The following is a 27,625-nucleotide window of genomic DNA, read 5'->3' on the forward strand; positions in this document are numbered from 1 at the left end:
CGGACCTTAAGGAAGGTGACCTAAGCTATCTAATCTAATTTACAATTTTCATTATCCATTGATTCATTACTCACTGGAATATTTTTTTCTTTGACTGGATTTTAAGGAAGGTCCCCTTAAATCTCTAATCTAATTCACAAATTTCATTACTCATTTATTCATTGCTCACTAGGATAAGGACCTTTTTTTTATTCTGACCAGACCTTAAAGAAGGTGAGCTTAAATATCTAATCTAATTCACAAGGTTCATTAGTTATTTATTCATTACTCACTGGGATAAGGACCTTTTTTAATCTGACTTGACCTTAAAGAAGGTGACCTTGAATATTTCATCTAATTCACAAATCTCATTAATCATTTATTCATAACTCACTGGAATAAAGATATTTTTTCTGACTTAACCTTAAGGAAGGTGACTTTAAACATCTAATATGATTTGCAAAATTAATTACTCATTCATTACTCATTGGTATGCAGACTTTTTTTTGTCTGACCGGACCTTAAGGAAGGTGACCTTGAATATCTAATCTAATTTACAAAATTAATTACTTATTTATTATTCACTGATATGTAGACCTTTTATTCCTGACCGGACCGTAACGAAGGTGACCTTAAATATCTAATCTGATTTACAAAATTAATTACTCATTCATTACTCACTGGTATATGGATATTTTTTATTTGACCTGACCTTATGAAAGGTGACCTTAGATATCTAATTTAAATCACAAAATTCATCACTCGTTTATTCATTACTCACTGATATATGTATATATATATATATATATATATATATATATATATATATATATATATATATATATATATATATATATATATACATATACATATATTCATCTGACCTAACTTTGTTATTGACCTAAAGGTCTCCTGTTTTTATGTTGCTATGGTAACCTCACTGCAAACAATCCCTATGTTCTTGACCTTAGTTGAACTATGGTGACCTTGACTGGGACCTTTATATGAGCTTGCCTTGGATCTGCTTCGTCTTCGATTCAAAAGACAGACTCTTTCTCCTTGACCTTATATTGGACCACCGTGGCCTCGACTTTGAACCTTATACATCTCCCTTGTACAATTATAAAGGTATGTAGCCCTTTGTTTATACTTTGACCTTGATTCAAGGTTCAACCTCTAGTCACCGTGACCTTTAAATGCACCACTATGAACTTCATTTTGAACTTTGGATATTGCGTACCTCTTTAAACCTCCTGTTCATATACAGAATTCGTTTCTGTTAAGTCTTTACTTGATATTCTGTGTCCTACATCAGTAGCACCAAGAGTTTTTCTATTTTCTTTTTCTTCAATAATAGAATAAATCTAGTTTTCCATCTAGATTTTTGTCACTTCTACCTGTCACTTCTTTCTGATAAAGTATTTTTGTATGTATGTATGTATTTATGTATGTATTTATGTATGTATGTATGTACGTATGTATGTATGTATGTATGTATGTATGTATGTATGTATGTATGTATGTATGTATGTATGTATGTATGTATGTATGTATGTATGTATGTATGTATGTATGTATGTATGTATGTATGTATGTATGTATGTATGTATGTATGTATGTATGTATGTATGTATGTATGTATGTATGTATGTATGTATGTATGTATGTATGTATGTATGTATGTATGTATGTATGTATGTATGTATGTATGTATGCGTATGTATGTATGTATGTATGTATGTATGTATGTATGTATGTATGTATGTATGTATGTATGTATGTATGTAATTATGTATGTATGTATGTATGTATGTATGTATGTATGTATGTATGTATGTATGTATGTATGTATGTATGTGTATGTATGTATGTATGTATGTATGTATGTATGTATGTATGTATGTATGTATGTATGTACGTATGTATGTATGTATGTATGTATGTATGTATGTATGTATGTATGTATGTATATATGTATGTATGTATGTAAGTTTATCATACTTGAAACACAATGGCAAAAGCCGACAAGACTGTGAGAATCAACACCGTGTGAGATCGAAACCTTTATTTGGACGACGTTTCGCTTGTTACAGCTTTTTCAAGTACAGACATATGGCAAACACTCTGAGTACATATAGGCCGACGGGAAAGGAACTGGGAGAGGTTATCAGGGATGGTGGGTGGTAGGTGGAGGGGCGGATGGGGGGGCGAGAAGGGGACGGGTGGGACTTGGTGGAGATAAAGGAGGACATTTCGGATAGTTTGTTGAAGTGGACTAAGGGGGACATTTCATACATCTGTTACCCGCATTATACAAATGTATGAAATGTCCCCCTTAGTCCACTTCAACAAACTGTCGGAAATGTTCTCCTTTATCTCCACCAAGTCCCACCCGTCCCCTTCTCACACACACACCCTCCGCCCCTCCACCTACCACCCATCCCTCCCTGATAACCTCTCCCAGTTCCTTCCCCGTCGGCCTATATGTACTCAGAGTATTTGCCATATGTCCATTGAGTACATTGAGCACTTCAGGCTATGGCTTCGGACACCTTTAAGAAGAGAAGCATCTTTGACGACTCGGATGAAGAAGACCAGGAAGAGCCACAAGACGGAAAACGTATACGATCAGAAACCTCCCCAGAAACACCATCACCAGACTCAGGATGGACAGAAGTAGGCAAAACAAAAAAATCCAAAGCAAAAAACCCTTCGAATGCAGACCCCACCAACATAAGGGAAGCTTCGACATCAGCGACGAGCGGACCCGGAACAAGCACAGGGCCCAATGTCAGGCCCAAGTTCAAGTTAATACCACAAAAGGAAACCCCATATCAAATAATCAGAACATTGGAGAAGAGACACCCGAACCTAGCCATGAAAGCCTGGCCAAACCTGGATGGCCAATGGACAATCATGCCTCTGGACAACGCAGCACTAGACACACTTCGGCGGTCTCCTGCCCTTCAGGAGCTAGACCCTGCCCAGAAACCAATCAAGGGGATCATAAGGGGATATCCCCTCGCACTCTGCCTAGAACCGATACTAGAACTATCGAACGTCAAAACTGCAGAGAGGGCCTTGGACAGACAGAAGAAGCCCACCACCTCCATACTTATCACCTTTCTAGGACCCCTTCCGAATAGAGTGACACTGGAAACATGGGGTCCTACACCGTCAGGACATGGTACCCAGAACCCCTACGCTGTTATGCGTGTCAGAGGTTTGGCCATCATCAGGCACGCTGCAGATTCAAGAAGACATGCGCCGTTTGCAGCAAGCAACACGAAACGGAACAATGTATTTCCAAGCTGAAACAAAACCAGCCGGTAAAACCATGTTGCCCAAATTGCAAACAGACCCACCACGCATGGAACCCAAGATGCCCTGCAAGGTTAGAGAAGATACATGCCCGGCCACACGCAAAGCAGCCGGAGAAGACGCCAACTACCCAAACACTACCCCCACCGCCAGCTTCAGGAAGAAACAGAAGATGGGAAACCAACAAAGAACAAATCAACTACCCCCAGACACTGACCACACGGAGTCCAAAAAGGAATCAACAGCCTCATTTTCAGCAGACCAGGAAACCGCTCCCTCCACCACAGCAGACCAGGGAACCACAACCTCCATCACAGCAGACCAAAGAGCCACAGAACCGACTACCCACGGAATCACTGAAGAAGGAAGAGCGCACCAACCAGAAGGATACACGACAGCGACAGATCCGGAACCGGTCCAGCTCACGCAAAGATCCGAAAGGAGTACCCCCAGAGAAACCAAAACCCACAGACACAAGAAAAACACACAGTCACCCTGGAAGTCTCAACTCTCAAGAATCTTCTGAAGGATATGGCAACACAACTTGCTGCAGCACTGAATGCTTCCCTGGACAAACATGTGACGGAAACCATTGTCACCCAGGTCATGAAGAACAATCTGCTGCCATGCGAAACTTCGCCAGCAACAGACAGAGACCATACCACACACCGAGTAGCAACGAAGGAACCCAGGAAAACAGACCAGGACTTGGACGAATTCCCACCTCTGCACCAACACTCAGCAGCGACACGGAACCCTCAGACAAAACTCACGCTGCAGCAGCAACACAGCCAACCAACACCTCAACAAGATCATCGAATCCAGATATCAATCCTCCCAGACCCACTGATGGAATGCTGAGCATACTCCAGTGGAATGCAGGGGGTATCCGCCCGAAAATGGCATCTCTTCTTGCCACGATCCAAGAAGACCAAATAGACGTGGTCCTACTACAGGAAACCCTACTACAAGACCATCACACCTTCCGAGTCCCAGGATACACATGCTACAGGAAAGATATCGGAAGCACAGGGCGAGGACTTGCCACTCTGGTGAAAAATAAAACTCCAAGTGTTCAAATCAAGGACTACCTGGAGTGTGGGGAAGCTACAGAGGTGCTTGTGGTCCAAATACAACTTGCCGGGGTCACCCTCCAATGTTACAATCTGTACTCCCGGCCTACGGAGAACATCGATCTCTCACAACTGTTTGGAAACTGCGACAGCCATAACATTGTTTTTGGGGGAGATATAAACGCTCACCACCCCATACTCTCCTCTCCTTCAACAACCAACGCCAACGGTCACCACGTCGCGCACCTTCTCAGCGAGTTTCAGGACGTCTGCCTTCTCAACAGCGGAGCACCAACACACATAAGGGGAGGGAGGCTTGATCTCACCTTCCTTCCCGCGAAACTTCGAAGCCTTGCACAGTGGAGGGTCCACCCAGTCCTGACCAGTGACCATTACGCAACAATAACGAAGATCAAAATTCCCCAAATTCAGCTGCTCCCTAGCCCACCAAAAGGCTGGAACTCTGCCTTCGCAAAATGGGATAAATTTGCGCAAAGTCTGACAGAGTGGTTTGAAGACTACACTCCCCCACTGGACATCGACGACCAAGAGAGGGACCTTGTGACTGCCTTTCACGCCGCGGCGGACGCTGCAATGCCACGGAAGAAGAAGCCCAGCAGGGAGTGCAAGGATACGTGGTACTACTGTCCCAGAGTCAAGACCCTCAAACACAGAGTCAACCGCCTCAGGAAAATTCACAAGAGGAGGCCCAACGCAGACAACAGGAAGCAACTCCAAGAAGCCATACGACACATGCACGAGGAGTTGCAAGAAATAAGACAGAGAAAAGGGCTAGAATGGTGCTCCCAGCTCAACAGTCATACAACCACCAGGGAGCTATGGAGATGGCTACACAGAGTTTCTGGAAAAAAACAGGACCAGCAGGATCATCCACCCGGATCCGGAACAAGAAGCAGACCGCCTAGCAATCGGTTTTGCCCAAAGGACATCTCCTATGCAACTTCCGTGCGCAACCAGGACGAAGCAAGAAGAACTGGAACAATAGCGACAAGAACCAATCTCCACGGCAATACACACACCTGCAGACGTGGACGAACCTTTCACTTTACAAGAGCTCCGAGCGGCAAGACACCTGGGAAAAGACACCTCACCTGGGGCAGACGAGATAACCTACTCGATGATCAAGAACGCTGGCGACGCCGGATGGAAGGCCATTCTACTCTTGGCTAATCGCACCCTAGCGCAACACGCGAGACCTAGGAACTGGAATACCCAGGATATAGTTCCTATCCCCAAGTCCAAGGAGGCCAACAGCTATAGACCCATCTCCCTACTTAGCTGTATAGAGAAGACCGTCGAGAAAATGGTGCTCAACAGGCTGAAATGGAAAGTAGGGCCACTCCATCCACAGTTGTACGCCTATCGGGGTATGGTGGGAACCACGGAGTGCATAATGGACTTCCTCAGCTTCATCAACGGGAAAAAGGCAATCGTCGTCTTCCTGGACTTAGAAAAAGCCTTCGAATTGGTCAACCCCTCAGCGATGCTGACTTCTCTCGTCGAGATGGGAATCGTAGGCAACCTTCTAGCATGGGTACAGGCATACTGCCAAAACAGACGGGCTAGAGTCCGTTTCCAGGGCTCCATGTCTAGCTACAAAGACCTGGAATACGGCACCCCTCAAGGAGGCATCTTGAGTCCCTACCTGTTCAACGTGCACATGGACAACATAGCCTCCCTCCCACGACCACGGAACGTTGAGATCTTCATATATGCTGACGACATCGCCATCGTCAGCAAGGGGCCCAACTGCCGCACCAATGCCCAAAAAGCACTCAACACCATACAAAAAAGCTGCACACACCTAGAGTTCAAGATAAACGTAAGGAAGACAAAAGCCATGGCTATTAAAATGGCAAACCCAAGGCCAATCTCCATACAACAGCAAGATCTTGAGTGGATGGATGACTTCACCTATCTTGGAGTAACTGTGCAGAAAACCTTGTCATCCTCTCTTCAAATCCAGAGGCTGAAGCAAATGACAAAAACGAAGACAGCTCCGATGAGATATATGCAATCACTTGATGCGGGTGCCAGCCGCCTGGTACTGGAACACTACTACAAGTATTGCATCCGACCCATCATTGAATATAGAGCACCTGCCCTATCACATCTAACATCACAGCAGGAAGGATCACTTGAAGTTGCACAAAACAACGCCCTTCGCCTAATCCTAGGTGCCCCCATGTGGACCAGAAAAAGCAACCTGCAAATGGAATCTGGCATACCACCACTGATGGCCAGGATTCAGACCCGGAACTGCACCGCGGCAGCCAAGGTCCTGCTGAGCGACAGGGACTCACATCTCAAGACTAAACTCAAGGCTCACCTGGACGCGCACCCGGACCTACCACGACCAGATACATACGTCGGACACCTAGGAGACCAAATCCGCGCGACAGGCATGGAAGGTCACCTAAAGGCTCTGAAGCCAGACAGGGCATGCCTGAAGTACCGACCTCCAGCCCCGTGGACATCCCCAACAACTACTTTCAACCACACACAACTACCACACGCAAAGAATCACTGCTCACTAGGGGAACTGAGAGACGCTGCACGAACAGCGATCCAGGCAACGGAGGCCCAGGATGGTTTTGTCTGCTACACTGACGGCACTGTCGACCCGGAGAACGGCATAACAGGTGCAGGAGTATACTCCGCAACCTACACCGCCGCCTGGCGCACATCAGACCACTGCTCGACCCTACAGACTGAGCTGGTGGCAATGCAAAAAGCCCTGGAGTACTCAAGCCAACTGCAAGGGCCGGTGGTCATACACACAGACTCTCTTGCGGTGACACAAGTACTCCAGAAGAAGGACATACCCACCAACATAAACATTATCACAACAATACTCTACCTCCTGCAGCTACACAACAGACAAAATCGCCCAGTCATTATCAACTGGATACCCAGCCACATAGGGGTACACGGAAACGAAAGAGCAGATGAGCTGGCCAAGACAACACGCTACCATCCTCACATTGAAATCCAAGTCCAACCATCAACCACATTAATCAAAAGCTGGGCCAGAGACCACCTACAACGAACAAAGGTAGCCAACCACAGAAAATCGATAAACTCAGCATCAGCAAGTGCAAAGTGGTACGAGAGGGCCACCAAACTGTGCCCTCATCCCGCCACCAAGATCGCCGACAGAGGACTCTCCGTGATCATCCACAGGCTCAGGCTGGGGTACAAATGCTGCTGGGAAATCATTGAACGACAAGAAAGGGAATGCGACCACTGCGGGATGAACACCTCAGAGCCTCTCCTTCACTACTTACTAGAGTGCGCTCACACCATCGCCCTGAGAAGAGGTAGACAATTCAACCCCATGGCCCCCGAAGCTTGGAAGACTGGAGCCGACATAGTTTACAACATCATCGAAAACATAGAACGGCTCGCCCACATCCTGGTCGGATACCCTCCGCCTAGATAACTACAAAAACGCCGGAGTAGCTGAACACAGAGCGGCTCAACACTTACGGGCCTCCGAATGGAGAAAGGCCCGTGTGTAGATAAACATTATCTACCGAATAAAAAAAAAAAAAAGCCATATGTCTGTACTTGAAAGAGCTGTAACAAGCAAAACGTTGTACAAATAAAGGTTTCGATCTCACACGGTGTTGATTCTCACAGTTTTATCACACTTCAAGAGGTACAGGAACTAGAATCCGTTCTAGATTCACTGTTCTAGATCCTAGAGCAGCAATTCCTAAGACTCCCCCTAGTACATACCAAACTCATCAATATAATATATTTAGACATTTATAGACCCTATTACATGCACAATAAACATAAAACCACATGAAAATAAGGAAATAAAAAAGCACCTTTAATATGAAAGTTCTGTATTAGATAACATCAAGGAATATATATATATATATATATATATATATATATATATATATATATATATATGTGTGTGTGTGTGTGTGTGTGTGTGTGTGTGTGTTGTGTGTGTGTGTGTGTATGTGTGGTGTGTGTGTGTGTGTGTGTGTGTGTGTGTGTGTGTGTGTGTGTGTGTGTGTGTGTGTGTGTGTGTGTGTGTGTGTGTGTGTGTGTTTGTGTGTAAATATATATATACATATATATATGTATATATATATATATATATATATACATATATATGTATACATGTACATGTATATATACATATATATATACATATATATATGTGTGTATATATATATGTATATATATATACATATATATATATATATATATATATATCTGTGTGTGTGTGTGTGTGTGTGTGTGTGTGTGTGTGTGTGTGTGTGTGTGTGTGTGTGTGTGTGTGTGTGTGTGTGTGTGTGTGTGTGTGTGTGTGTGTGTGTGTGTGTGTGTGTGTGTGTGTGTGTACCTGTACATATGCAATAAAACACTAACGGCTTCGTTAGTTTACTTTTCCTAGTGGTTACTTGCGCATATATATATATATATATATATATATATATATATATATATATATATTATATATATAAATTATGTATAATAAATGTGGCTGACCAGATATAACGTAATACAATATTTACCCCCTACCACGTAATTTCTACCTCCGCGTGGTCAATCTACCCCTCCTCCAGAGTGTGATAGACCTACTCCCAAATTTGAAATTATAAAGCTTCTTGGTGGGTTGGATTAGTACGCAGATGATGGTGTACAGATGAACTAAAAGAGACTTTGCCTTGCGTGTGTACTTGGGAAAAGAAGCTCTTTGTGTGATGTTGACTTGTTAAAAAAAACTCAGAAAATTGTCATATGGATGGAGCCGTTTTGCAAAGACGATAAGTAATATGAACTATTTTTATTGTATGTTGGTTAAATCCTCTTTTGCTACCAATATGTGCTTACAAAATGTTCTTTTGATATATATATATATGTATATATATATATATATATATGTGTGTGTGTGTGTGTGTGTGTGTGTGTGTGTATATACACATACATATATATATATATATATATATATATATATATACATATGTGTGTGTGTGTGTGTGTGTGTGTGTGTGTGTGTGTGTGTGTGTGTGTGTGTGTGTGTGTGTGTGTGTGTGTGTGTGTGTGTGTGTGTGTGTGTGTGTGTGTGTGTGTGTGTGTGTGTGTGTGTGTGTGTGTGTGTGTGTGTATGTGTGTGTGTGTGTGTGTGTGTGTGTGTGTGTGTGTGTGTGTGTGTGTGTGTGTGTGTGTGTGTGTGTGTGTGTATACATATATATATATGACTGTGGAGGGCAAAATATCACGGTACGATATCATGTCAGTGGAGGACAAAATATGATTTCAGGAAGGGATGTTGGATAGAATGTTAATGAACGACGGGAGGCCGGTGTGGAACGCGGTGTCGTAGGGGAGCAAAGTGTACATAAGAGATCGGATGACCGTGAGTGACCATATTTCCGTGATGGGGGAAAAGTTAATGAGGCATTGAATGTCAATGAAGGACCAAATATCAATATAGAGCAAGGTGTCAATAAAGAAGAAAATTATAATGTAAGGCATGGTATTGAAACTCAAAATGTGTCAAAAAGAAATAATCAAGAGTTCCTTAAAACCATGTACTATGCTCGTAGTATTAGGAACAAATTCCAAGAAATACAGGCGTATCTCAAAAGCGAAAATCTCGATATGATAGGAATAACCGAGACATGGTTAAATGGTGGAGAGTTTGAAACTGAATTTGATATTGCGGGATTTAAACACTTTCATCAAGATAGAAACCACAAGAAAGGTGGGGGTGTTCTATTGTACGTTAAAAGCAATATCCATGTTTGTGTTTTAGAGAAAGTGAAACATGATCCATATGATAGTTTCTGGGTAGAATTAACCCAAACAAATGGACAAAAAATTAATGTAGGTGTAATATATAGGCCAAAGACATTGTCATTAGCAGACGACAAACTATTGTTTCAAGAACTGTCTAGTTTCTGCAACCAGGACTTATTGATAATGGGTGACTTAAATTCTATTTACATTGACTGGATGATCCTACAACATTGCCATATAGGTAGTCGCTTGATAGATTTTCTCGATGGCAATTACTTAGTTCAGCATGTAAAAGAACACACAAGACAGGGAAACTTACTCGATCTATTGATCACTAGCCACGAAAGCATAATAACCGATGTAGAAATTGGTGAAATTATTGCAAATAGCGACTACAACTTAGTTAAATTCAAACTACTAAAAAAAATTTGGACAGATACTTGTGTTTCTAAAATACCAGATTTCAGTAAAGCTCAGTTCATAGGACTATGTCAGGAGCTTCAGCTTACAGATTAGGAGGCAAAATTAAGCGAAAGACCTGTAGATCAGATGTGAGAAATATTTCAAAATACGCTTACTAAAATGATTCATACTTACATTCCATTTTAGGACAGACGTCCCCCAAATCAGGCTCGCCCAAAATGGCTTAACAAAGAAACTGAAAAAGTATTGCTAAAAAGAGACAGGCTCATGAAAAATACAAGTGCTCGGGTGCACCTAATGACTATCAAAGTTATGTATTAATACAGAAAGATTTAGAAAAGACAATAGATAAACGAAAACGACAATATGAAATGAATATTACTGATAAATCCAAAGAAAATCCCAAAGAATTCTATAATTACATTAGAGATAAAAAGATCATTAGGAATCACATTGGTCTACTATTATCTGCTGACGGTCAACTTGAACATTCAAATGAAGGAATGTGTGATATTCTAAACAATTATTTTAGATCAATATTTGTAAACAAAACACTTCAAAGTGAACTCCGAACTGAAACCTGTGAAAAGTCTAGGGTGAACTTATTCACTTCGGTTGGCATCCAAAATTCTTAAAGAAAATTAAAAATGAGATTGTTGTTCCTTTAGAAATTATTTTCAAGAAATCCATCATATCCGGAGATATCCCAAGAGAATGGAAGCTAGCTAACGTTACTCCCATATTCAAAAAAAGGTGACAAAAAGAAACCAAATAACTACAGGCCTATAAGTTTGACTTCAATCGTAGGAAAAATGATGGAAACTGTCATCAGAGAAGCTATCGAACATCATTTAGAAAGTAACTGCTTGATAAATGATAGCCAGCATGGTTTCAGACGGATACGTTCTTGCGTGAGTAACTTACTCGAATTTTACAACACAGTCATCTCGAATTATGACAAGAGAAACAATATAGATTTACTATATCTAGACTTTGCAAAAGCTTTTGATACAGTTCCCCACGAAAGACTACTGTCTAAATTAGTTTCACATGGAATAAGTTGTAGCCTATTAAGTCGGATTAATAATTGGTTGAATGATCGAAAACAGAGAGTCGTTTTAAATGGAAAAACTTCTAGATGGAAAAATGTTAAGAGTGGAGTTCCCCAAAGTTCCGTTTTTGGGCCACTTCTATTCATAGTATATATACGGACTAAAATCTATTGTCTCCAAATTTGCTGATGATACAAAACTGTGAGGAATGGCAAATGATCACTTAAACCAATTAGATATTCAAGAAGATTTAGATAAATTACAGCAATGGTCTGAAAAGTGGCTAATGAAATTTAACACAAGTAAATGCAAGGTAATGCACATAGGTAAAAATAACAGTAGGTATGATTACAAGTTATTTGGAAATTCGTTAACAAAAGTGGATAGTGAAAAGGATCTTGGCGTAATTATCAGTAACGATATCAAATCATCCAAGCAGTGTATTTCAGCCTCTGAGAAAGCAAATAAGACTCTAGGACTGATTGCACGAAATTTTGACTTCAAAAGTCCATCACTCATTAAGAATCTATATAAATCGTTAGTTCATCCACATTTGGAATATGCTGTTTCCGTATGGTCACCGAATCTCATTAAAGTCATTGACAGATTGGAAAAAGTACAACGACGAGCCACAAAACTGATTCCAAATATCAAAAATAAATCATATGAAAATCGACTAAAACATTTGAATCTGTTTTCCCTAAAAAAAAGCGTAGACTCAGAGGTGACTTGATACAGGTCTTTAAGATTCTAAAGGGAATTGATAACATCAAATGTGACCAAATTTTCACACTGTATGAGAATTCGACAAGAAAAAATGGTCTCAAACTGTCAGGGAACAGATTTAATTTGGAAGTGGGTAGAAACAACTTCGCCAACCGTGCAGTTAATGAATGGAATAAACTTCCTGCAGAGGCTGTAGTTCAGTTCGAAGCTTTAAAAATTATTTTGATAAGCACCTAAACAAGATACTGTAATGACTCTCATTTATCTTATATTATTTGTTTATTTGTTTTGTTATCATTTGTCTGTTTGTTTAGTATTATTTACTTGATTCTCATTTATTATTAGTTATACGTGAATTTACTATTATTTACTATTTACCTGTTTGTTTATTATTTAACTATACCTATGCATTTATTTTATCTATTACTATACTTTATCGTAGTTTTAATTTATTCGTTTATTTATTTATTCATTTATTTATCTATTTATCATTATTATAATTATTTTTTTCGCATCCGATCTTGATATGGACCAAAAGGTCTCCTGTCAGCATGCTCCGCCTTTGTAAATATATATATATATATATATATATATACATATATATACAGTATATATATATATATATATATATATATAGATAGATAGATAGATAGATAGATAGATAGATAGATAGATACAATATATGTATATGCAAAACATCAATTAACTTTTTTCCCAACTGTACATTAGGAAATAATAAACGAGACAGAGGAATCGAAGTCTTGCTGATTAGGTCTATTCTAGATTATTCAATAATTTTTCATTACGTGTTTAGATTCTTCCCCCATTTCCCCTTCCCTCCCCTTTGGGTAATGAGAGGCTCATCTGTTGGACGTTATTATTATTGTTATCACCGTGTGACAGATGAATATAGAGTCAAGATCGACATGAACCTAAAATAGGGAAAGGGAGAAAGAGAGAGAGAGAGAGAGAGAGAGAGAGAGAGAGAGAGAGAGAGAGAGAGAGAGAGAGAGAGAGAGAGAGAGAGAGAGAGAGAGAGAGAGGAGGTGGAAGAGAGAGAGAGAGAGAGAGAGAGAGAGAGAGACGAGAGGGAGAGAGGAGAAAGAGACAGAGAGAGAGAGAGGAGAGGGATGGAGAGAAGAGAGAGAGATGAGAGAGACGTGAGAGACAGTGAGAGGACGAGAGGGAGAGAGAGGAAAAGAAGGGATGAGGGAGAGAGGAAGAGGGAGAGAGAGAGATAGGGAGAGAGGAGAGAGAGAGGGAAGAGAGGAGAATAGAGAGGAGAGAGGGGAAGGATAGAGAGAGAGGGATAGGGAGAGGAGGGAGAAGAGAGAGAGGAGGAGAGAGGAAGAGAGAGAGAGAGAGAAAGGGGAGAGATAGAGGAGAGAGAGGAAGAGAGAGAGAGAGAAGGGGCGAGAGAGAGGAGAGAGTGAGAGAGAGAGAGAGGAGATGAGGAGAGAGAGAGAGGAGAGAGGAGAGAGAGAGAGAGAGAGGAGAGAGAGGAGGGGAGAGAGAGGGACAAGAGAAGGAGAGAGAGAGAGAGAGGAGGGGGTGAGAGAGGAGAGAGGAGAGGGAGAGAAGAGAGAGGGAGAGGAAGAGAAAGAGAGAGAGAGGAGAAGGGAGAGAGAGACGAGAGAGGAGATGTGCGAGGGAGAGAGATGAGAGGGACGAAGAGGCGATGCGAACCGAGAGAGGGAGTGGGAGCGAGAGGGGGGAGAAAGAGAGGGACGAGGAGAGCCGAGTGATGGGCGAAGATAGCTGCGGATCGCTCGCTCGTACTAGTGATAGCGATTCTCTCTCTCTCTCTCCCCCCCCCCCCCCCCCCCCCCCCTGATTGAGAGAGAGAGGTCCGAGAGAGACGAGAGAGAGAGAGAGGAGGCAGAGAGGAGGAGAGAGAGGGGAGGGGTATGGAGATGAGAGAGAGCGGAGAGGAGAGAGAGCGGGAGGGGAGAGACGGAGTCGAGGGGATGGGAAGAAGAGAGCCGAGAGAGACGAGAGAGAGGGAAGCGAGAGAAGGAGGAGGCGAGGAGACATGGAGAGAGAGAGGGAGGAGAAGAGAGAAGGAGAAGGGGGGGGGGGGGGGGAGGACGAGAGGGACGGACGAGAGAGGGGGGACGAGAGAGACAGAGACCGGAGGAGAGAGGGGAGAGGGAGCGGGGAGGAGGCGAGTGAGAGAGAGAGAAGGAGGACAGCGCGAGAAAGGAGACAGAGGGGGAGACAGAGAGACAGTAGGGACAGAGATAAAGAGAACCAGAGAGGATAGAGAGACAAAGGGAGTCAATAGGATAGAGGCGGGCGGAGGTTGACCGAGGGGAGAGAGGAAAGGGAGAGGGGAGAGAGGAGAGAGGGAGGATAGAGGGGAGGAAGAGAGAGATGGAGAGAAAGGGGAGAAAGGGGACAAGAGGGAAAATTAAAGATGAGAGAGGAGAGAGAGAGAGAGAGGAGAGAGACGAGGGGAGAGGAAAGAGAGATGGACAAGAGAAAAGAGCGGGAAAAGGAGAGAGGAGAGAGAGGGAACTGAGAGGAGAGAAAAGAGAGGAAGAGAACAGAGAGGAGAGAGGAGATAAGGATAGAGAGGGAGGGAGGAGGAGAGATAGAGAAAGAGGATGGAGAGGAGAGCGAGCACAGAGAGAGGAGGACGAGAGGAGAGAGAGAGTCAGAGGACGGGAGGGGAGAGAGGGGGGAGAGGCCGAGGGATGAGACGTGATGAGGAGAGTCGGGGGAGGAGGAATGAAGAGAGAGAGAGAGAGAGGGAGAGGATGGAGGAGAAGAGAGCGAGAGAGAAAGGAGAGAGAGAGAGAGAGAGATGTGAAAGAGACGAGAGGTGAGGGAAAGAGGAGAGGAGAGAAAAGAGAGAGGAAGAGAACAAGGAGAGGGGCAAGAGATAGCGAGAAAGTGATTATAGAGATTAGAGGAGGGAGAGAGAGGAAGCAGTTAGAGAGGGGGAGGAGAGAGAGAGAGAGAGAGAGAGAAGAGAGAGCGGAGGGAGAGGAAGGAGACGAGGAACGTAGCGAGCGAGAGAGAGAGGAGGAGAGAGGGGGGGGGGGGAGGAAAGGGAGGAGAAGAAAAAAGATGAAAGAGAAGAGGAAAAGAAAGAAAGTGGTGAGAAAGACAAGAAGAAAGGAAACGAAGGAGAAAGGGGACAGAGAGCGAGAGAAAGAAGAAATAAGAAGGAAGAGCGGGAAAGAGGAGACGGGAGAGCGAGAGTAAAAAGAAACGGGGGAGTGCACCTCACTTTGTAGGAGTAGGGACCTCCCTTTAATGCGGGAGAGATGAGGGAGGTTGTAAGTAAGAGGCTCAGGTAGATTAAAGATATGACAAGTAAGGGTAGATAGAGAGTTAGAGAGGTGGTGCGGAGGTAGCGAGGAATTTCAATTTTTATGAGGTTTTATTGTTTGGTAAACAAAGCTCTTAGGGGATGGCACTTGAGTTGCAACAGAGTTAAAATTCATTTGACTAAGAAGAAAGGCCTAAGTTCGATGACGTCGCTCGGTGGCATGCCAGAGGTGGCCGTGTAGGATACGTAAATTGAGGATCACCAGTGAGGAAGTCCCTTGGTATGAATTGGAACAAGCCAACGTGTAATTATTATTCGGGATGACAAAAAAATTCACCCTCCGCGTTTAATTTCATCCCATAAAGAAACATTTACTGTACCTCCTATAGAAAAGATATGAGTGAAAGACATACTCTTACTTAAGACAGGAGTGATGAAAAGAACGTTGAAGTTGAAAGAGTGATAGAAGAAAAAAAAAAGAAATAAAAAAAAAAATGAAATAAAAAAACAACATAGAAGGTAGAAGGGATCAGTGTAAAACAGAAGGAAAACCAGTAGTTAGGGAGCGGGTGAGTGGACGGGTTGATGGTGAAGGCAGGGCGACCCCCGCCTCTACCTGATCCTCCGCCGTTCTCGATCTCATCCAGCTGCTTCTCGAGGTCGTCCACGCTCTGCTGAAGAACTCCCACCGACCACCGGATCGTGTCCCTGGAGGGATAGGGAGTCAAGGGGCGTTAGGGAAGTAGGTGGTTGTTTGTTTTAGGGAGTTGGGGGGCGCGTGGGCTGTTGGGCGTGTAGGTGATGGTGCGCAGTAGGAACGAGGAGTACTTGGGGGGGCTGTTGGTAGGAGAGCAGAGATTTTGTGGCGGGATTATATTTTAAGGCCTTGTTCAATCTAACGGTTTGAACCGCGGCGGTTCGGTTGCAATGTAAGTCAATGGAGGTGTTTACACACCGCGGTTTTTTTTTCTGTGCGGTATCGCCGTGATTTCCTCGTGGTTCAGACCGCTTGTGTTAACAGGGCCTTAGGGTAAAGGTAATTTGTAAGATCAAGTGTTCAGATGCCACTGCGCTCAGCCAGAAGAAAGTATCAAATAAATACAAATGGAGAAATAGCGGAAATAAATATAAAATATAAACAAGGGTGTTTAAAAAAGAAATGAATATATGAATGGATAAAATAAAAATAATTATTGTAATAAAATGATTAGATTAATAAACTAAATAGCATAAATAACATTGAGCGGATGGAGTTGAGGTAAGTGAGTGACTGTGTGTGAGTGAGTTGAGTTAGTTGACGTGAGTGTAATGGAGGTGATTTGAAGGGTGAACGAGTGAATGAACACATTAACATAAGTTACAACAATGTCCCACATTTCGACGACAAACTTGCAAGTGCTTTCCATATGTGCCCATAGATGGCGCCTCAGAGATGAAGAAAGGAGAGAAGGAGAAGGAAGAGAGTGGGGGGAGAGAGAGAAGGGGTAAAGAACGAGGGAGAGCGGGGGAAGAGGGGATTGAGAGGACCTCCGGGAGAGGAGTTGAGGGGAGAAGGAGAAGGGGCGAGAAGAGGGGGAGGAGAGGAAAGTGGGAGAAGGGGGAAAGAAATGGTTGGCATAAGGGGGAAAAAGAAGGTGAAGGAAAGGGGAAAAAAAAAAGAAGGAGGAAAGAAGGGGAAAGAAGGGGAAGGGAGATGGGGGAATCAAGAAGGGACAAGAGACGCTGAGGGGACAGAGAGAAGAATGGCGAGGGGGAGGCGACTGAAGGGGAGGAAAAGAAGAGGGGGAAGGGGAAAGAAATGTGGAAGGGGAAAGAAGGGGAAAGGGGGAAGAAGGAGAAAAGGGGAAGGAAGAGGAGAAGGGGAGGAGGAGAGAGAAGGAGCAGAAGAAGAAAGAGTAGGGAGGACAGGGGGGGGGGACAAAAGAAGACAGAGACGAGAAGGAGGTGTGAAGGGTACGGAGAAGAGGAGAGGAAGGGGGATGGTGGAAGTGCGAGAAGAAGAGCAGAAGAGGAGAGAAGTGGGATTTAGAGACTGAGGGAGGGGAGAATAGGGGGTAAGAAGGGGGGGGGAAGGGGAGCAGGCGAGAAGGGTCGAGGTGAAGGCGAGGAAGATAAAGGGGAGTGAATGGAGTAATAGGGAAAGAAGAAAAAAGGGGGAGAAAGAAGAAGACGCGAGGAAGAAAAAAGGGGAGGAGAATAGGGAAAGGAAGGGGGCGAGAGCAGGAGTGAGAATGGGACGAGGAAGAGGGGGGAATAGGGAAGGGAAGGGGGTCGAGTGGGAAGGGAGAGATTATAGAGAGATTATGGAAGAAAAAAAAAAAGGGGGAAGGAGAATTAAAAGGGGGGTGGAAGGGCGGGCTAGCAGGGAGAAGGGGACGGGGAGTAAAGGAGCGAGTAGAGAGGGGAGAGAGGCGAGAGAAGATTATGGGCCCGAAAAAGGGGAGAGAGCGAAGGAGGAAAAGGGCAGAGGGGTCAAAGGGGATACGCAAGGGGGAGAGAGGTAAGGGGAGAAGGGAGTGTGGGAAGAGGGGAGGGAAGGTAGGAGAATGGGGACAAGGGAGGGTTAATGAAGGGGGGCGAGAAGAGGAAGGAGAGGGGGAGAGGAGAGAGGGGGGGAGAAGGGGGGAGAGAGGCGAAGGGGGGAGAGAAGTATGGTGGAGAGAAGGTTTTGTTGAGAAGGGAGGAGAGGAAGGGAAGAGAATAATAAGAGGATTGAGATGAGGAGGAAAAGGGGAGAGAAAGCGGGAGGGCCGAAGAGAGAACAGGAAGAGGTTTGAGATGAGAGGAGGAGAAGGGGCCGGAGAAGGAGAAGAAAAGAGGAGAGAAGGGGGATGTAGAAGGAGGAGAGAAGGGAGAGAGAGGGAGGGGGAGAGAGGAGAAAGAGAAGGAGGGGAGAGAAGAGGGAGGAAGGAGAGAGAAGGGGGACGGGCGAAGGGAGAAGGAGGGGAAGAAGTGGATGAGTGAGGGAGCAAGGGGTGAGAAGAGGGGAAGAAAAGAGATAGGGTAGAAGGGGTTGAAGAATGGAGAAAAGTGGGAGAGAAGGGAGAAGAAGGGGTGAAGAGTGGAAGTAAGGGGAATGGGCGAGGGGTTGAGGGGAGAGGGAGGAGAGGGCGAGTGGGAAGAGGGGGTAAGGTGGGGAGGGGGTGGGAAGAAGTGGAGGGGGAAAAGGGAAGAGAGGCGGAAGAGGTCGGGAGAATGGGAGGGGAGAGGGATGAGGCGGAGAGAGGTGCGTTAGGGGGAGGGAGAGAAAGAGAGCAAGGGAAAAGACGAGAGGGGACGGACATGAGGGGGGAGGCGGGGGAGAGAGGGGTGGGGAGCGGGGAAGAGCGGGAGGTTAAACCAAGGAGGGCGGGGAAGAGGGAGGAGTAATTGAGGGAGTAGGGGGTGGGGGTTAGAGGGGTGGTGTTTTTGTAAAGGGTGTTAAATAAAAGTGTACAGGAGGAGATGGGGGAGTGGGGGGAGGCGGTTTGGGGGATTCCGGGGAACGTTGGGGGCGAGATAGTGGCGGGAGGAAAGGGTGGGGGAGTTAACGTGGGGAAGTGGGGGGCAGTGGGGGTTATTAAAGTTTAAAGGGAGGAGAGAAGGGTGGGATTAGGGTGGGATTTCGAGGAGAGCGGGTTGGCGGCGGGGAGAGGACATATAGAGAGGGGGGGAGAGAGGGAGACGTTTTTTGTAGAGAGGGGAAAAGAAGAGGGGGGAGAGGAACGGGAAGAGGAAGGGAGAGGGGGGAGAAAGAAGAAGGGGGGGAAAAGGAAACCCGGGGAGAGAAGGTGAGAGAAAGGAGAAGAGAGGGGAGGTGGGTAGGTAAGGGGGAGAGGGAGAGCGAGCAGGAGGCCGGAGAGGAGTGAGGAGGAAAGGCGAGGTAGGGGATAGGGAGAGGAAATGGGGGAGGTAGGGAGGGGGTGGGGTAAGGGGTAGAGGGGGAGAGGGGAGGAAGACGAAGAAGAAAAAGAGGGAGGGAGAGGGGGGACGGGAGGGGGAGAGGGTATGGTCGATAATGACAACAATGCTTGCTATGTCAAAGGTTTTTCGGTTTTAATTCCTAATGGGCACGGGGAGGGAAGGTAAAGCCAGGTAATTCGAGTCACTGATAACAACCCTTAGGAGAGGTGTAAGGGTCAAGGTGGCTAGTGCTATGTCAAACGCGTTCGGAGTGTCAATTCCTAATTGGGAGCGAGGGGGGAGGTCAAGCCAGGGAATTCGAGGGAGCAGAGGAGACACCAAAGAATAAGGGAGAGAGAGAGAAGGGGGCACTGAAGATGAGCAGCAATAATCGCGCGGGCAGCGATAGGCGAACTTTTGTCCAAACTCCCTTCTCTCCTTATCGTATCTTTCTTTTCCTTTCTCTCTCTCTCTTTTCTCTCTCTCCTTTTCTCCATCTCTCCATCCTCTCTCTCTCTTCTCCCACCCTCTCTCTCTCTCTCTCTCTTCTCTCTCTCTGTCTCTCTCTCGTATTATATATATATATATATTATATATATACGCGTCGCGAGCTCTCGCTCTCTCTCTCTCTCCTATATAGTTATTGAGTATGTTAGAGTTAGAGTTAGTATTATATATATCTTTTTGTTTGGAGGGGAGCGTCCCCGTTTTTTCTCTCTCTCTATTTTTCTTCTCTTTCCATTCTCTTCTCTCCTTCTCTCTCTCTCCTCTCTATCCTCTCTCTCTCTCTCTCCTCTCTCTCTCTCTCTACTCTCTCTCTCTCTCTCCTCCTTCTCTCTCTCTCTCTCTCTCTCTTCTCTCTCTCTCTCTCTCCCCTCTCTCATCTCCCCTTCTTTTCTTCTACTTGCTTCTTCTTCTTTTTCTTCTTTCTCTCCTCCTCCTTCTTTCTCTCTCCTTCTCTCTCCTCTCACTCTCCTTTTTCTCTCTCTTCTCTTTCTCCTCCTCTCTCTCTCTCTCTCTATTCTCTCTCTCTCTCTCTCTCTCTCTCTCGCTCTCTCTCTCTCTCTCTCTCTCTCCTCCCTCTCTCTTCTCTCTCACTCTCTCTATCTCTCTCTCTCTTCTCACTCTCTCTCTCTCTCTCACTCTCTCTTCTCTCTCTCTCTTCTCTCTCTCTCTCCTTCTTCTACATCTTTCTTCTTCTTCTTCTTTCTCTCTCTCCTTCCCTTTCTCTCTCCTTCACTTTCTCTCTCTCTTTCTCCTTCTCTCTCTTTTCTCTCTCTCTCCCTTTTCTCTCTCTCTCTCTCTCTCTCTCTCTCTCTCTCCTCTCTCTCTCTCTCCTTCTCTTTCTCTCTCTGGCTCCTCATCTCTCTCTCCTCTCTCTCTCTCTCTCTCTCTCTCTCTCTCTCTCTATCTCTCTCTCTCTCTCTCTCTTCCTCTCTCATTTCTCTCTCTCTCCTTCGCTCTTCTGTCTCTCTCTCTCTCTCTCTCTCTCTTCTCTTTCTCCTCTCTCTCTTCTCATCTCTCTCTCTCTTCTCTCTCTCTCTTCTCTCTTTCTTCTTTCTCTCCTCTATTCCACCTTCTCTCCTTCTCTCTCTCTCCTCTGCTCTCTACCTCTCCTCTCTCTTCTCTCTCTCTTTCTCTTTACTCTTCCCTCTCTCTTCTCTCTCCTCTCTCTCTCTATCTCTCTCTCTCTCTCTCTCTCTCTCTCTCTCTCTCTCTCTCTCTCTCTCTCTCTCTCTCTCTCTCTCTCTCTCTCTCTCTCTCTCTCTCTCTTGGTGCCTCTCTCTCCTTCTCCCTCTTGATTCACGCATAGGTTTGTTTTCATTTAGTAATGTGTTCGTGGAATATTCCTTCATCTAAATTCCCTACCACGTGGATTCGGTCATGGATTCTCATTTATTACACCACGTACACCAATATACACACATATCACATATACGCACACATAACAAATATACACATACACGTCATGCAACGGTATACATACTATAACACGTGTATACACATATACACTCATACATATATACACACATACACGTATACACATATACAGATATATACACAGATACACGTATACAACACTACCACACACCAAAACGACACGGACGGGCGCTACTACTACAGCGGGTCCGAGTTCAAATCCCAGCCCAAGGCCTGAAATAAAAAAATTTCAGTATTGTCTTGCGAGTTCGTTTACTACTCCAACTGCTGATGGGCCGATGGAAGTTTGGTGTGTTGGTGTGATACGCCCCTGCGTGTTGGAAGCCACATCATTACACCATATATCGTGTTCCATATATGAACTCTGAGCTCTCTTCGGCCGGGAAGGAAATAGCCTTGTCGGATATACGAGTCTAAACACGTGATCCAAGTCCATCGGTGAAGCACACATACACGTATACTTATATATACACCGCATACAAGAACACTCCCGGCTCACAGAACGGCACCGACACCATCAGCACACACGCTACACACACACACGACACACACACACACACCACACACAATACACACCACAATTAACACACACACACACACTACACACACAAACACACACACACACACTCACAAACACACACAAACACACCCATTACACACACACACACACACACACCACACACACACACACACACACCCACAAAACACACACACACACACACAATAAACACACACAAAAAACACACACACACACACAAAAGACACACAACACACACACACACACACACACACACCACACACACACAGACCACACACACACAAAACACCACACACAGCCGCAAAACTACAACAACACACACACACACAACACAACACACACACAACGACACACACACACACACCACGCACAACTACACACAAACACACACTACACAACACCACTACCCACATACACTAATACACACACATACACACATACACACATACACACACTATTTTCGCAAACGTATGCAAAGGTCCGACTGTGCTTTTCGTGTTAATTCCTCCCCCTCTGTGCCCCATTGTGCGTGTCTTTCGTTAACCAAAGGATACACGCACGAACGAACACACACACACACGCACGCGACCTTGATCGTAGGTAAAACACAGAACTTCGTGCGATTGTTTTCTTTAGCAAATGCTCCGTCACGCCATCGGAGATGGAGCAGTTGATGCTATTGTAGTCCACCTGGGGCCACCCTGCTTGATGACAGTGGTTTTATACTTCGCGTGTGGCCAGCTGGAACCCAGATGGCCACCAAGAAGCTATCAGCATCGTTCAGTTTTGGCCTTTTTTTTTTTTTTTTAGTTCCACACTTCTTTTCAATTTAATTCACGTTATGCGTATCTCCCTCTTCTTCTTTCTATATGAAATGCACATGTTAACCGTATAAGCTTGCATGTGCGTGTAGGCACACACACACATACACACTAACACACATACACACACACTGAACTTTTTTTTTGAGAAGTGACCAACAAGGAATCAGAGGCGTTTTTATGCCATTGATACATCGCATAGTTTCATGCACGATACAGTCATGCTTTAAAGTTTTAAAGACCGACAATTGGTTGAAATGACAGCGCCATCGTGCTCCAAAGCAAGTGCACTTGGAGGTGGCGTGGGTGCCAAAATCAGCCTTTTTTTTTTTTTTTTTAACAACATTTTTTTCGCGTGCCAACGGAGTAAGATTACGGACCCTACATACGAGTACGGGTCGCCTTCCTCTCTTGACCTCTCAGTAGGGCCCCAATAGGGCACCCAGAGCTGCGTGCGGTCATACAAAAAAAGTTGGAAATTTATTAGCGATGTTTTTTAAGGTGAGCTCTGGGTTTCGCGTGCCGCGAAAAAAGTTGTTAGCGTGCAACCCGGTTTAGCACGCGTGCCAAGGGTTGCCCACTTCATGTACTAGGCATTTTTTTTTTCTTTGTATAAGAATGGATTCCTAGTATAGCTCTCTAGCCTAAGAAAGTTTAATAAGGATCTAACGTAAGCAATAACCCCACCCACCAGATTTCCTTCTCTTTAATACATATAATATATATATATATATATATATATATATATAATTATATATATATATATATATATATATACTATATATATATATATATAGATATATATAACTTAATCCCACTCTCCGGAGAAAAGATAAGCCTGAGATACAGAGGTAAAAACACCGTATATATTCGCAACCACTAAAACCTGTGGTCCTCTTCTTCAGAAAGCAGTTAACAATTATAGCGGCTACATAGACAAGAGGTTATATAACAGAGGAGGGACAAGCAACATTGGGGAACTCAGTAAGCCTCAGAGTCACTTTGCCCTGAGTGAGGTGTCGAGACGTTAACGGTCCTGTGAAGAATGGAATTTGTCAACTGCCATACCACTAGTTGAGGCATCAGTGTGGACACATTGTACCATTGGAAAAGTATTATAATTTGGAAACTTTTTTAATTAATGTTGGACTCAAATAAAATTTTTTCTTATGAAACTACAATGGTGAATTGTATACCGTAGCCTCTGCATTCTTCCACTCTATTCTGTGATCTAAAAAAGGCTAGAATGTAAGGAATAGCATGACTGAGTTTATTCACTCACTATTCTTGGCCGAATTTTAAAAGAATGTTTTTTATGATTCTTCTATCATTGATCCTAGTGGGGGTAGAATCAACACGGTCCGTTTATGGTTCCCCGCAGTACCACTTTATCACACATCGAAGACCTGGTATCTTATACTACTCCGGATTTTTGTCCTTATAGGATGTTTCTGTGGTAGGAACATTTACTGACTATTTTTTAAAATTTATATTTGGGTAACTAAAAAGTGATCCCTAATTTGTGTTCCATAGTAATAATTTAGATGATGCGGACATGCATGGATATCATTATAAGGTAGTTTATTTTAATATGATTGATTTTTCTCCCCAGACAAATTTTGTGTTGGAAATTGGTTGTTCTAAAATAAACCACCTGGTTTTGGCTTCATGCTGAGGGGGGCTTTTGTTACAGGAAAACCAGTCTGGGGGTAGCACTATTTTTTAAAATAATTGGAGTGCGTACTGATTCAATTGTCTGAGTTGTGAAATTCCGGGCTGCAAATCCGAAGAAGCTTCTTAAATAAAGGCTCGAGGCAACACTAATATTTGATATTATCCAGATGATTACTGAAAAAAATGTAAATAACTGCCCGTATGAATGAGTAGGCTTCCTGTATAACTGTAAAAGGACAAATGTATCGGAAATCTAAATTCACTAATATATCAAGAAAAGGTATTCTTCCTTCAATTTCCCCCATTTCTACTTTAAATTTAATGTTATTGGTGCTGCTAAAATTGGTTGAGTTATCAAGAAAAAACATTTGAAATGAGCTCCCATGTTGTCATACCAGATAGTGAAAACAAACAATCGACATATCTGAAACTCCAGGAACATTGTCGGCTGGTTTGATACTTGGTTAAAAGTAACGGCACTACAAGAAGTAATTATCCATGTATAGGTTCTCGGCGCAGCACAACTTCGCGTGGGGAAAGATTAGAACCACATGTCTGCAAAAAGAAATACCGTACCCTTTTTGGCCTGAAAAAAAAACAAAGAATTTTTGAAGGAGAAAACACCATATTTGGAGGGTAAATTACAAAAGACCCCGTGTTAAACTAATCCAAAATTTAGAAACTGAAAGGGGAAGTTTTATCTTGTGACGGTTGCAAACTTGGGTTTCAAAAAACTGAGAACATCATCTACATTTATGTTTGTGGAGTAGCGAATTCTATATCGAGGCTAAGCTTCTAAAAAAAAAAATCTTTACTATGTTCTTAATTTTATTTATGGAAGTCGCGCCTCGGAATGTTTAATGTGGGTGTTGGAGAAGATCTTCCAATGTTACGTGAAAGGTGGTCGGGGACTAGTACATTCCCGTTGAGCCATTTAGCATGGTCGAAATATACGTTTACTCTATCTCAGCCTTATCTTTCTCGGACGGTGGGTTTAAGTTTTATTTTATTCGTGTGTCTACAAACACCTACGTTTACTTGATATATATACTATATATATATATATAGTTTTTATATGTGTGTGTGTGTGTGTGTGTGTTGTGTGTGTGTGTGATGTGTAGCGTGTGTGTATGTGTGTGTGTGTGTGTGTGTGTGTGTGTGTGTGTGTATGTGTGTGTGTGTGGTGTGTGTGAATGTGTGTATTACATATATTATATAATATTTTATATATTAGTATATTATATATTTATATATATATATTATATATTGATTTAGTTGGGTAGAAGATCCTCTTTTTTTAGGCAAATGTCATTAAAATTTGCAGCAGCTTCTGCGTTCACGAGTTTTTTTGCTGACATTCTCGACTTTTCTTATGCTGGCGCGCTGTGTTCGTGCTAAGTTCTCTAATGACCTGGCCAAATAGCATTTGGTGGTATAGGGTAAAAGGCATGGGATATTATCTTCTTAATATTTATGCAGAGCTTTCGCCTAACAGTTAAAGGCATCTTTCAGTGCTAATGAGTACAGTGTGTGAGAAATTATTATATATACCACAATACACAGATCTGTGTATTGTGTATATATAATCATTTTCCACACACTGTACTCATTAGCACTGAAAGATGCCTTAACTGTTAGGCGAAAGCTCTGCATAAATATTAAGGAAGATTAATTCCCATGCCTTTACCTATAACAACCATGCTATTTGGCCAGGTCATTAGAGAAACTTAGCACGACACAGCGCGCGAGCATAAGAAAAGTCGAGAATGTCAGCAAAAAACTCGTGAACGCTGAAGCTTGCTGCAAATTTTAATAGATATTTATATATATATACCGATATATTTGTCTAGTTTTTATATATAGTATATTTTATACATACTTATATATATGTATATATTTATATATAAACCCAAGGGGGGGGGGGAGACATATATATATATATATATATATATATATATATATAATTACATATATGTATGTATATACATATACCAAAGGCTTTTTTTTTTCTTACACGGTGGGTAGCCAAAAAGAAAAAGGCATAGAAACCATCCCCACCCATTCCATTTCCTACATATTCCACTCCCCTCCACCCTCCTCCCTCCCTCTTACATTGGCACCTCCTGGACGACGGGTCATCCCTGCATCCTGTCCACTGCCCTGGGTCAGAAGCAGTGTCGCAAGACACAGCACATCCACAGCAAGGCGAGCTTTCATAAATTCGGCGAAACCCCCCTCTCCGTCTCCTCATGCAGAAAAAAGGAGGAAGACGGGGAGAAAATCCCCTTCGGTCTGCGTCAGTTTTTTTTCTCATACGTACTTTCCTCACCCCCCATCCCCCACCCACTCCCCCCCTCAATGGCATCACAGCACCATCCATACACAACCCGCCTCCACTCACCCCTATCTTCGATCCTTTCACGTCCTTCCTCAACAGACATTCCTCTCTTTTATAATGCCCCTTTCACCCCATCCATCCATCTCATCCTAGGATACCCCCTCATATTCACTCCTTCCACCTCTGCCTTCCACACTTCTTTTACTAATCTTTCTTCACTCATTCTTTCCATGTGTCCAAACCATTCTAATACTCTTTCATAGACCCTATCTCCCAACTCCCTTTCCACCCCTGTTCTCCTCGTCACCTCATTTCTCACTCTGTCTAGCCTAGTAACCCCTATCATACTTCTCAGACATTTCATCTCAAACACATTCAAACTCCTCTCTTCCTCTCTTATGTTCCATGTTTCTGCCCCGTATAGTGCATTTGGCACAATCACTCCATTCCCAGATGTCTATTTCTCATTACACTTTTTAATCCACCAAGGCATTTACTCGCTTCTCTCAATCTACATTTTACCTCCACCCCCACTCCTCCCTTTCCAGCCACATTCGCACCTAAGTACCTAAAACTATCCACTCCCTCCAGTCTCTCACCCTTAATGCTCACTTCCAGCCTGCTCATCACCTTACTTTTGCCCATATTTATCTTCAGTTTCCTTCTTTCACACACCTTCTCAAACTCTGTCACTAACTTCCTCAATCCCTACTCTGATCCTGCTACAAGCAGTGTCGTTAACAAACAACAACTGGCTCACCTCCCACTTTTCTCCATTTTCTTTAACCATCTC

The 27,625-nt window shown here is 43.7% G+C and overlaps 1 protein-coding gene across 2 annotated transcripts in view; it reads right to left on the minus strand.

Annotated features, from left to right (window-relative positions):
* Positions 1-27,625, minus strand: part of LOC143028335 (uncharacterized) — a 279,954-nt gene that overhangs the window by 61,017 nt on the left and 191,312 nt on the right. For both annotated transcript variants that reach the window (XM_076190270.1, XM_076190269.1), the window contains exon 3: positions 16,255-16,346. In XM_076190270.1, the coding sequence (XP_076046385.1) occupies positions 16,255-16,346 (92 nt within the window). The remainder of the gene's footprint in view (positions 1-16,254; positions 16,347-27,625) is intronic.

This window comes from Oratosquilla oratoria, chromosome 9, assembly GCF_046742065.1.
Source record: "Oratosquilla oratoria isolate Oo_2021 chromosome 9, ASM4674206v1, whole genome shotgun sequence".
NCBI lineage: Eukaryota > Metazoa > Arthropoda > Malacostraca > Stomatopoda > Squillidae > Oratosquilla > Oratosquilla oratoria.